Raw genomic sequence first — 12,316 nt, forward strand, 5'->3', positions numbered from 1 at the left:
ATAAATTGTTTAATCCCTCTACTTATAAAGTGTTTGCAAGTAGAGATGTAGTATTCCATGAGAAGGTTGATGATGGAAACCATGATAGAAGCAATGAAGAATGGCACATGCCTTTGCTAGTGGAAGATGGAAGTGATGAAAGGGACAACCATGAGCAGCATCGGAAAAATAAATATGTGGATGGTATAGATGTAGGTAGCAGACCAAGTCCACGAAGGGATGATCAAAACATATCTGACGTGATTCCACCACTCAGGAGATCAGGTAGGAAAATTCAATTTCCAACAATATATAGGGATCATGCTCTTATAACTAGTATGTTAAATGTTGTTGAAACCTCTAATTATATAGAAGCAAGTCAATATAGTGAATGGAGGGCAACCATGAAGGAGGAATATGATTCAATAATTAAAAACAAAACCAGGGATCTAGTTCAACTTCCTCAATGCAAACAACCCATAGATTACAAATGGTTATACAAGCCTAAATTTAAAGCAGATGGGAGCATAGACAAATATAAAGCTAGGCTAGCTGCAAAGGGGTACTCGCAGAAAGAAGACATAGGCTCTGAGGAAACCTTCGTCCTTATAGCTAAATGAAACAAAATTAGAATTTTAATTTCTTTGGCTACCAAACATCATTGGATGGTACACGACCTAGATGTGAAATCTACGTTCTTAAATGGGGAATTAAAAGAAGAAGTGTATTTAATACAACCTGAAGGGTTTGTTGAACAAGGGGAGGAACATTTAGACTGTAGATTGAAGAAAGCATTGTATGGACTAAAACAGGCTCCGAGGTCAGGGTATGATAAAATTGATCCATTTTTCCTACAACATAGTTATAAAAGAAGCAAGAATAACACTAATATGTATACCGTGTTTGATGAAAAGGGGCAAATTATTTTGATTTCTTTATATGTAGATGATCTTATCATTACAATAAATGTTGATGAACTCATTAAGGAAATCAAAGAGAAGATGTCATAGGTTTTTGAGATGAAAGACATTGGAGATTTACACTAATGTTGGGTCTTGAAGTCTGGAGGGATTCTGGCCAAACTTTCCTGTCTCAAGGAAAGTATCTCAAGAGCTTACTGAAAATGTTCATAATGGATCAGTGCAAAGTTGCCTCAATTCCTTTACAACAAAATACTAAACTTCAGAATAATGATGGTTCTAAGGAGGTCGATGCAACATTGTATAGACAATTAGTCGGGAGTCTAATTTACTTGACTACAAATAGGCTACATTTGGCTTTTGCAATCAGTGTATTGAGCCAATTCATGTCAAAGCCTCTTGAGAATCATTGGGTTGCAGTGAAAGGCATCTTAAGGTATCTTCAAGGAACCTTAGACTTTGGTATTAAATATATTGATTTGTTTGATGTTAGATTGACAGGTTTCTCAGACTCAGATTCGGCCAAAAATCTAGATGATTCGCGATCCATAACAGGTTATGCATTCAACATTGGGTCTGGGGTCATTGCATGGAGCAACAAGAAGCAAAACATTGTATCCTTGTCTTTAGCAAAAGAAAAGTATCGAGCAATGTGTGCAGCAACGTGTGAGGCAATTTGGTTGAGGAGACTTCTCCAAGATGCTCGAGAAGAACAAAAAGATGTAACAGTTATCAGATCTGACAACCAGAGCTCAATCAAACTTTCAAATAATCCAATGTTTCATAAAAACACAAAGCATATTGATACACAGTTTCACTTTGTTAGGGAGAAGATTCATTTAAAGGAAATCCATATTGGATATTATAATACTTGTGAAAATGCTTACCAAGCCTCTTGGAAGAATTAAATTTGAGTTTTTAAGGGAGATGTTAGGAGTACTAGTGAACCTTTTCTCCATTAAGGGTAAGTGTTAAAGTTAATGGAGAAATGCATTATTGGAGAGAGTGAATTCACTAGTTATGTGTGAGCCTTAGATTAGGATTTAGTTCCTACATTTTAGGAATTTGTTATAACTCTCCTATTTTCTTGTAAACTATATATTCTTGATGTTTAATGGAAAAGTGTAGAAGAAGTCTATAGATGAAGCTCCTCACATATAAGCTGCTCAGTTTGATAAATATGAAAAGAAAATAACTAACCCTATATACCTCAAACATATACATGGTATCTCAACGAAAGACTCAAAGCCGATAAAACCCACAACAAACCAAGCAAAACTAAGCAGATTATAATGAAATTATGATATGAGGGCTTCATTGTGTTGACATACCCATTGAATGCGTTGCTATGGAGATGGTTTGACCCAAAGTCGTCTGAAGTGTCACCTTCCTGTCCCGATATCCCGGGCCAAAGCAACATGAATTTCTAGAGAGCGTTCTCCTAAAACTTGCCTCAGTGCTTAAGAGAAATCCGATTAACCAAGGTGCATGACTATCAAATGCCAACACTAGGTAGTAATTTCTCCCCTCACCACCTTGGGCATGGTGGATATTGCGTGTGAGCAACTCCATGTCCACCAACCTTGCCCGATATTCAATATCATGTAAGAGGCATGGATCCCTCTGTCGCCACCTACCTTGTCTCACCCCGATAAGGGGTTTCCAAATAATGTTTTAGAGGAGTAAAATATTATTTTAATAATTTAAAACTTTTTAACAAAAGTTTCAATTATTTTTAATTAAACATTTAATTATAAGTATTTAATAGTATTTTTAATTTTTTTATTACATATTTAATTACACATTTAATATATAAACCATGGAAATAATACTCTTTAGCGGGAACTTATAGGATTGAATTTATTATTAGTCCCTGCCCTCAGGCATGGACTATAGTAATCGTTCGCGAGCTATTTAGCATTAATTGACCTGCTTTTGATGCCCGCTCATCAACTATATACCAAGTTTCTTGAAGACATATTTATAAATCACCTTATTTGGCCTCCTCCCGAGGACCTAACGTAATCCGAAGGTAATCCGAACCTAAACCATATGTTAAAGCAATTAAGTGCGGTGCATTTTCAGCTAACCGTCAGGGGTGTATGGTTTTAATGCTAGCATTACTTCTGGCGGGTATGCTGGCGGGTATGCAAAGGTGGTGTTCCCTGTTACAATGTACGCGCTCTGTGGAGAGGTCCTGCCCTACACCCGTGTCTTTGTGCATGCCCTGCACCCGTGTCTTTCTGACGTCGGCCCACTGCATCTCATTAAATACACTGCTACCCTCCTTTGTCACCTTGCATTGTGATTGTGACTCCGGGGATTTTCGGTTTTTCTTTACAATCTGCGAGCAGCAGGGTTTAAACTGTGTACAGACGCCGCCGTATTAATATTGCTGGTATTTGCAGAATAACGTTTTCTGGTAAGTTTGTGTTTTCTTGAACCTAAATTCATTGCAAATTTGATGTATGTGTACAGACGCCGCCGTATTAATATTGCCGGTATTTGCAGAATAACGTTCCAAACTTGCTGTATTTGAGCTACATTCTTGTTTACTCCTAATCTATTGATACAGTGACAAACTTTTCTCTGGCTCGCTAATATTCCTGGTCCTTGCGATTTTAATAATTTATGTTTATTATTCAAGCTTTACATGGTCTATTGTTCAAGCTTTTCATAACAGTATGCTTAGTAACCCCAAACTTTATAGGAACTGTACTTATCTACATTCTTGTTTACATTCTTGTGTGTATGGAAAGCAAGTTGCAGTACAGATGGACGAGAGCTCAGATTACACTTTACCTGGACTGTGGCAAACTGTAACATTTGGGATCTGTGGCTTAAGCTTGCACTACCTCGGCACTGTGGCAACAGACCTACTCGACACTGTGGAGGATTGTGAAAGGTCTATCAACTTCAGACTGTTGCAGACTTAAAGAGGAGCTCCATTTTGGACTATAGCAGACCTGTGGCACCTCAGACTCCAGAATTCGGACCTGCGCTTAAACATGAGAGGACTGTCCATTTTCGCTCTTTGGAGACTAGCCTGTGGTAGCTCAGACAAACCTGAGGAGTCACCTGTAGCAGCTCGGATCTACCTCTAGTGTATGATCTTGACCTTGGAGCATACCTTTCAAGCTTTTCCAGTTCTTCTGCCAACATTGACGGGTTGCGAGCTTGCTTCAAGATTGTGGGTGATCCCGCAGAGCCTCGGAAAGGCATGAAGAAGCTTACCTGGTACACAGCGTCGGACTACGGCGTCAAGAATTCTTGGAAGAGAGTGGTTCAAGGCAGGAAGGCAGTTTATGAAGACAACATCCAAGGGAGGCAAAGAAGAGGGCATGCCCACAATGTCCCCTTGCCTGCATTTCACACTGTCATGCTTCTCCTTTATATTAGCCAACTCCAGCAAGGAATAGTGCATCACTGATAGAACACAGGGAGTGGTCATGCAGAGGTAATCCACAAACTTTTGGGTTCCCAAGCAGACCACTACTCTGGAGTCCTGCTCAACCTGTGCTGCATCCACTACCCTCTTCATCTTTCCATTGGAGCTGTTTTTCTCCAGAAATGACCAGTCTCTTTCCATGATTTCGAAGTCAGCAGAATCTGAGAGAGTGGCCCTCGGTGTTGTTTTGATACTGCAAGATAAGAAGGCTGGTACCTTGCTTCTGAATTGAAGGCCATTCAGTCGAATTGGAGTGAAGAAATTTTGAGGAAGTATAGGGGTGAGTTTGGCTGTTTGAGTTTTGATGTTGAGTAAGTTGGGTTAACGAGCATTGAAGACGTTGGAGATTACAGAGACCAGAACAGCCAGACAGCAGGTGAATCGAAGGCCATGGGAGGAATTAATTGGTCTACATGGGAACAATTAGTGGGTGCTCTGTGTTAAACGCTGGCTTTTTGAATGAGTTACATATGTTAGCTTGATGCAACATTTAAGTGGCGCTGTTACGGATTGCATGCTATGTAATGGTGATAGAGGATAGAGTGGCAAGGCATGTGGCTCTCATGCGAAGGCCCACATAGTCCACTAACTTTTTTTCCTTTTTTTTTATTCCATGCGCCTTTACATGCCAATGATAATACAATTACATGATTCTGCCTTTATTTTCCGTTTGCATTTTCATTTTCCCCATTGTTAAGAATGCCGCGTTTTATAACAATGCCGCGTTTTAAATGAGATTGTGTAATGCCGCGCTTTATAACAATGCCGCGTTTTAAATGAGATTGATGAACACAAGGTATTTACAGAGATTGAAATTTTCCAAGAATAGGCATATTCTTGCGTTTAGAAGTCTTGAAGTCCTTAATTCTTATTCAAGCTTCATGTCTTCATTGATTTTCCAAGATCTGAATTTCGCAGTGGTTTTAACAGTAGCATTTAATTCTTTTACAAGAACACAACAGTCCCTGTATTAAGATTTTCTGTGGTCGATCATTCTATAATGTAAAACTCAAACTAAAAATAAAAATACGGAGAATAAGAAAATCCGAGCATCTTATGGGAGAGTGGAAATGGGATCAAATTCAAATGGCTCCGGTTCCGCCTTTACTACCGGTGGTTCATCGCCTCGCAACGGAAGAAGCAGTTACTAATACGTAATCCCCAGCGCGAGCAGAGGCGGTTGTTTCATCTGTTGATCCAGCACCATCAAAGAAGTGCGCTATGTATGCCCAAATGAATGTAACGCTCACCATGCTTTCATCTTCGTGCTAGCATGGAGAGCTGCTTCTGAAACGTATAAGATCTGAATAACATCTGTTCGTAAGACCGAGGACTTCTTAAAAGTATGCTGCGGAAATTCATGTTTGTAGAGACCGATGGATACATACTGGGGAAAATACTATAGTTATTGAAACCACCGCTATCATAGCGTACAACCAACTCTATCTTAACAAGTTATACGAACGCAAGAATAAAGTTGTTAGTTATGTAAATAAAGTGGTTGACGGGAGAAGTAGTTTGGCATTACTAGAGGATCGTATTTGTTCCCTAATCAAATGAGTACTGATATTATTATAGCTTAAGCACGATTTAACTGTATTCAAATTAGCTTCATAAGGTTAAGATTACCATAGTTATGCAAAGGTTATGTTACTGTAATCACTGGATATTGCTATTCCACTGTAATGGTAATCATAGCATGTAAAACATAACTAGTTCTGTTAGCTTATCACATTGGGTGTAACAGAACTTTCCATAATAGTTACAAGCTACTTAGTGTAAGTGAACCATAGGACTTCCCGGTAAGACTTGGCTAGCAATGCCCTTCAATGACTGTCTGGCAATGACCCGGCTGGTAATGAGGCAATTGGCTGGCAATGGCCCTTCTGTCAAAGACTTTTGACTGCCATGACTGGTGAATGTATGAATTCTTTTCACCAAATCTTTCGACTAAACTAAAAAGGGGCCAACCCAAAGATGAGGGTAACGCTTAGTCATATGCCTACAAGCTTGATTTCATATCATGACTGAATCTTCATAGGTGAATCGTCTTCGATTTATGGTGATTTCATATCATGACTGAATCTTCATAGGTGAATCGTCTTCGATTTATGGTTTGAATACAAACTGCCTTATCCTGCTTGAATCTTCATAGGTGAATGGTTTCAATACAAACTGACAGTTACATATATCAGGCTTATAAGCGCCTATATTACTAGAATAGTTCCAGACCCTTGTTAATAGATTATTCCAGCTTGTTGAATGCCAAAGCACAAACCATTAGCAGACATGTAATAGCAAGTCTGTTTCTATCCCAAAAAATAATATAAACAGTTACATATATCAGGCTTGTTGATAGATTATTCCAGCTTGTTGAATGCCAAAGCATTTCTGCTATCGTCCATAAACTTTGAAAATAGAGAGCATAACCCCGGGTCAGGCAGGCCCAACTTCACGCAGGGACTCGCTGCGTCGCAGCTTTCCTTGTTTTAAATTAGTTTCTATTATATGAGTTGTATTCGATTTCTCCTCTCTTCTTTAATATGTGAGCTTGTGGTTTTACTTTAAATTATGAATATGTATCTCCAACAAGTGATGAATATTGTATGGATTTTTTTTTTTTATAATTTAAAATTTTTAAATAAATTTTTTTTATTTTTATTTTTTATTTTTTTATTTTCTAATTTTAATTTATTATTAATTTATTTTAATTTAAATTTAGATGCATGCAATCATTTTTATTAATATATATAAATTTATTAATGAAAAATCCGAGTTTATTAACCTAAAATATTTTTTTATTAAAATTCTAATTTATTTTTATTATTTTTAATAATTAAAAAAACTATTAATAATTAATATATATATATATATATATATATATATATATATATATAGATGAGACATTGTAATGTAGTGTTTGGTTTAACATTTGATTAAATAAATTTACATAAAAATAAAATGTTATAGTGTTTAATATTTTGATTTATAAAATCACAAAATAAAAATAAATAAAATAACATTCTCGAATAATGTTTAAAATAATTTTTATAATAGTACTCTTGATCCACAGTTTTTCCATCTTATTCTTATCTGCCATAGCTCCCTCAGAAGTTTATAATGATATATATGTATTTCATTTAAAAGCTGTCAGTAGAATTAGCATAAAAGAGTCTGTTAGCCAAATACAAGAGAACTCTGATAATATCCAGACCATTCCCTTGCTAGATCCAAAAGCTTTGCAAGCAGAGGCCAAAAGATTGAATACTAAATATCTGCATTTGGGATGCATAAGAGTAGGAATCAGCCCTTTAACACATCAAGGGTTAAATACTTTTGTGTTAGCTGTCGTTCGTGATCTTACACACAACAAGTATACTGATTCTTTGATTGGCGGAATTGTTGCTCCTCTTTTGCATGGCATAGTCTATTTTGACTATTTTCCAAATTTCTCTATCTATGTTTTTGATGAAACCATTGACCAGATCCTACAACTCTAGATCCAAACCACTGGTTTCGATATGCACCAGAAGAGAAATAATATTGCCATACAGACTAAAGGCTGTTTTCGCCATACCAATACTTTATGGCCAGCCATCTGCCATACACCCAGCCGAGACTCCAAGTCAAGTGTTGTTATAATGACTGATGCTAAAAATCAGAAAATTGAGCATCAGACAATTCGATGGGAAGACTTGACTTTCACTGAACACTGGGTTGTGAATAATCCCAAGCTTCCCATTCCAAAAAGAATTACCTCAGCCGATATCACAGAAAACCTATCTCCTACAGCCATATCCTTTCCCAGAAGATCTACCATTGACCACTGAGGTATTGAACTAGCCTGTAAAAAGTCTAAATATTACAGAGATCCTTCTACTGTAGACACTGCATGTTCCAGTTCTTCCTCCTGTAAACATATTTCCCTTATTGAATTTGCATAGATTTTTAACTTCGCCTCCTTAGAAGTTAAATGCTTAGAATGCCAAAATATTGTCAATTTACTTATGCTTGTTGAAACTGCAATTCATGCAAACCATAATCCTAGGTCTAGCATAGCTCCTCCATCAACCTCTGTTAATCCATGCCCCAATCCTAAATGCTCAAACATTCCTTTTCCACATGACCAAGAGTCTGACCATGTCCTTATGATGCATGAGATAATTACTTTGGAAGGAGAAGACCCATTCTTGACCAAGATGATGAGTCTCATGAGACTAGTCAAGCACAGATATGGTCTAGGGTTACTTGAGCAAGAAAATGGCCTTATCCCTGCATGTAGATTTGGTCCAGTCCCTGAAGACTGCAAAAAGCCTGTTGTGATGGAAATGCACAAATTCTTTTCTCTTATGGATGAGTGTTTAAAGTCTGAAATAAGTGTTAAATGGATGAAAGCAATGCTTAATTGGGATCTGTTCACCAATCCCCAAGCAGAAGAGTTTGATAAGACTTATACTCCCCAAGAGAAAAAGCAATTAGCTAAAGATTAGAAGCATTACATGGAAGTTAATAACTCATGAATATCTTTCTATTCATGGAAAGATAATATTTCTCCATTAAATGTATTAATTGGTTCATCATCTACTTCAGTTAATAAACATGCTTGGACTGCATTAGATGGAAGTCAAGAAGAAACTCCATCAACATTTCTTCCATTCAAAAGAATTGTTATTGGAGAAAACCAGAATGCAGCTAAAGCTATTCCACTTGTACAGAAAGATGACAATGTCTTAGGCATTGATGGCAGAATACAGAAGGCAAGTGAACAGCTGAAAGGGACAAACACAACAATAAAAGGCTTAGAAATTAACATAGCCAAAGCAGCAAAGGTGAAAGAACATTTTGATACTATCCAAGTATCAATAAATGAAGTAAATAAATGTTTGAATAATGTACAGTATGATTCTACTGTTGTTCGAACATATGCTAGAGAAACTTTATCAAAAATAGAAGGAGTTGAAGAAAAATTAGTTGATCATCTGGATACAACTAAGAATCTCATATCTGGTCTAAAAAATAAGGTAGAACAGATGAATCTGTCAAAAATAGAAAGATCAGTTCCTAACTCCTTTCTTTTCAAAATAAATATAAAGATGCAAGACCCTGTTAAGACTGTCAACAGGTTTCCAGCACTGTTCCCAAAGGTAGCCACTTCTTCAGAATCTGAAGCTACTGAGAAAGTAACCTTTGCATCCTTATTCAAGGATGAAGAAGAAGAAAGAAAAGAACAGAAAGATTCTGACACTCAGATCTTTCCCACTTACGAACCTCCCGAGCATAGGTTCAGTAAAAATCCAGCACCTGACATTGAAGGAAAAGGTAAGCTACCTGAAGCTCATACCTTTTTCCCAGAATCTCACAAAGAATGGAACATTGACAGCATGAGTGTTGGTCAAATAAGACAGCTCATAAACATGATGTATACTGAATTCAAGCTTATGTGTCTAAGGGGAAAAAGTGAGATTGATGCTTGCAGGACAATCATTCAGTGCTTTGCAGGCACATTTCTCAAGTGGTGGGAGACAAATTCATCTCCAAAGCTCATAGCAAAGATGGAAGAATAAGTTCTCAAAGATGAAAATGGAGATGTTATACATAATCCAGATGGCACCACAATTAGTAACATGATAGGAGCATTAACATCAATGATCCTTGAACACTGGTGTGGTAGTGAGACAGAGATCACAAATAAGAATGAGGTTATTCTTATGAACCTCAAGTGCCATAAAATGTCTCAGTTTGAAGGCTTCCACAGAGACTGGATGCAGCAGATTTATGAGGTAAAAGATTCAAAGAACTTGTTATGGAAACAAGTTTGTCTTGCAGCACTCCCATCCAGATTTGTAGACTACACCAGATTACAAGAAGTGTTTTAATTGCCATTTGAGTTATATACATGGGGAGAAATATATGCTAATGTTACAAAGACCCTAGTAAGTCTTTTTACCAGCTCCAAAGTCAATAAATCTCTGGAAAAACTGTCCAGACTTACAGACAAAAAGTCCATTTGCAATAAATATGGACTTACAGCAGATGATCCTTTGGTAAAAAGGAGAAAAGCAAAGAAAAGAGCAAAAAGAGAATTCAAAGAAACATTCTACAAAAATCGTAGAAATTATCCAAAGGACAGAAGGAAATATCCCAAGCAATCTCGAGGCCAAACCTCCAGAAGTAGAAAGGGATATTACAAGTATGTTCCCTGAACACATTACTATAATCCTTCTGATATTCATCTGCACACATCAAAGCAAGAAAAATGGAATAGCCTTACATGTTGGCTATGTGGTCAGATTGGACATACTTCTTCTAGATGTCCAAAAGGTGAAGATTCGAAGAAAAATAGAGGCAAGAAATCTCAAGCCTTTGTTTAGAGAGGAAAATAAGTGAAGCAAGAAAATAAGGGACCAATGCAGTGCATGAAATGTGGTTCCCATACTCATAAGACAGAACGCTGTCCCAATGTAGTAATCAGAGAGCTAGCTCAGCAGCACCAGATTGAAGAATCATCTTATGATTCTTTCAGTTCCTCTTCTGCAGAAGAAATACAAGCTCACATACAGCAATGTTCAGATTCTGATACTTCAGAATGTTTTTGTTCTGAATCCGATGAATGTGCCTGTCAAATTCAATATGATTCTGATTCAGAATTTTATAGTGATTCCAGTGAAGAAGGGCAAGACCTTAAGCCCCAAAAAGAAAAAGTTCTAATGGCTGCAACTGAAGAAGATGAGATAAAGATTTTATCTCAGATCCGAGCCATGGAAGAAGGAGAAATGAAGAATCGCCTGATTGAAGCATTCATGGAAGAGCTCAGCACCAGAGCTTCTAAAAACTCAGGTAAGAAGTCTTTGTTTATTGATGCCTCATTTGAAAGAAACACTAAATCATTTCAAAGGCACCAAGAGAAACCTGACCGGGTGAGATCTCTCACCTTGGGAGAAGTGAGTCGCGAGATTCACAACATCAAGACAGAAATCTCTGCTATGAAGTCCCAGATTGTAGAGTTAAAAAAGGGTAAACAAATGTTTACCAAAGAAGAAGAAAAGGATGAAGATGAGCCATGGGATACTACTCAATACAACAGCAAACAAGAACTTGAGGTTGCTGAAGGATTTAAAGATCCAAATTTTGGATTCAAGCAGATGAGGATTATGACTATCTCTTACCAGCAACATCATGTCAAAATTAATATCTGCATTAAAGGAGAAATTTTCGAACTAATGGCGCTTCTTGATTTAGGAGCAGATATAAATATTCTCAATATAAAGACCATTCCAGCAAAGTATTGGGTTGCTGCATAAATAAAAGTTGTGGGCCTAGGCAACAGAAAGCTTCCATATGAAGTACCCAAAGCATATTTATGCTTTGAACATCACTGCATTAATCTAAAAGTTGCAGTTGGAGATATTCATGTTGATTGCATCCTCGGAAATATCTTCTTGGCAGCAGTAGAGTCTCATGGTTCTCTAAGATTTAAAGGTGGAAAAACTGGTTATTTCATATCAGTTCCCACATCTAAAGGAACGAGAAAAAAGATTGAATTACCTTACATTTCCAATCCAAGAGTCTCCACGATGGTCCAAACCATGCAAAATTTGGACAAAGCTGAAGCAAGACTGTCAGATCTGAAAGATTTGAAATCTACCCTCAGGATCGAAGAACAACTTAAACTTCCTCAAGTGCAAAGCAAAATTAAGGATTTAAGGAAGCAAATTGAAGAAGAATGTTGTTCTGAAGAGCCCAATGCATTTTGGAATAGGAAGCAGCATACAGTCGAGCTCCCTTATAAAGACGGTTATGTTGGTAAACCTTGTAAGAGCCGAGTGATCCCCATGAATAAGGAATACAGGGATCTTTGTGAAAAGGAAATCAAGTAGCTCCTTGACAGAAATCTTATTGGAGAATCAGATAGTCCCTGGAACTGTTATGGATTCTATGTTAACAAGAGAGCAGAACAGATCAGAGGAAT

General features: G+C 37.2%; 1 protein-coding gene across 1 annotated transcript; it reads right to left on the bottom strand.

The window, feature by feature from the left end:
* Positions 1 to 4,017: 4,017 nt before the first annotated feature.
* Positions 4,018 to 4,551, bottom strand: LOC149244195 (uncharacterized). The gene has a single exon (XM_089367939.1). It carries the CDS (start codon positions 4,486 to 4,488, stop codon positions 4,033 to 4,035), a length of 456 nt encoding a protein of 151 aa, XP_089224065.1. The 5' UTR covers positions 4,489 to 4,551; the 3' UTR covers positions 4,018 to 4,032.
* Positions 4,552 to 12,316: the final 7,765 nt, after the last annotated feature.

Source organism: Pinus tabuliformis, chromosome 8 (genome assembly GCF_031772625.1).
Source record: "Pinus tabuliformis cultivar Carrire ecotype Pingquan chromosome 8, CPIR1, whole genome shotgun sequence".
Classification (NCBI taxonomy): domain Eukaryota; kingdom Viridiplantae; phylum Streptophyta; class Pinopsida; order Pinales; family Pinaceae; genus Pinus; species Pinus tabuliformis.

Excerpts from the sequence above, each read along its gene's own strand:
- LOC149244195 (XM_089367939.1), bottom strand. The coding sequence starts at position 4,488 with ATGGAAAGAGACTGGTCATTTCTGGAGAAAAACAGCTCCAATGGAAAG.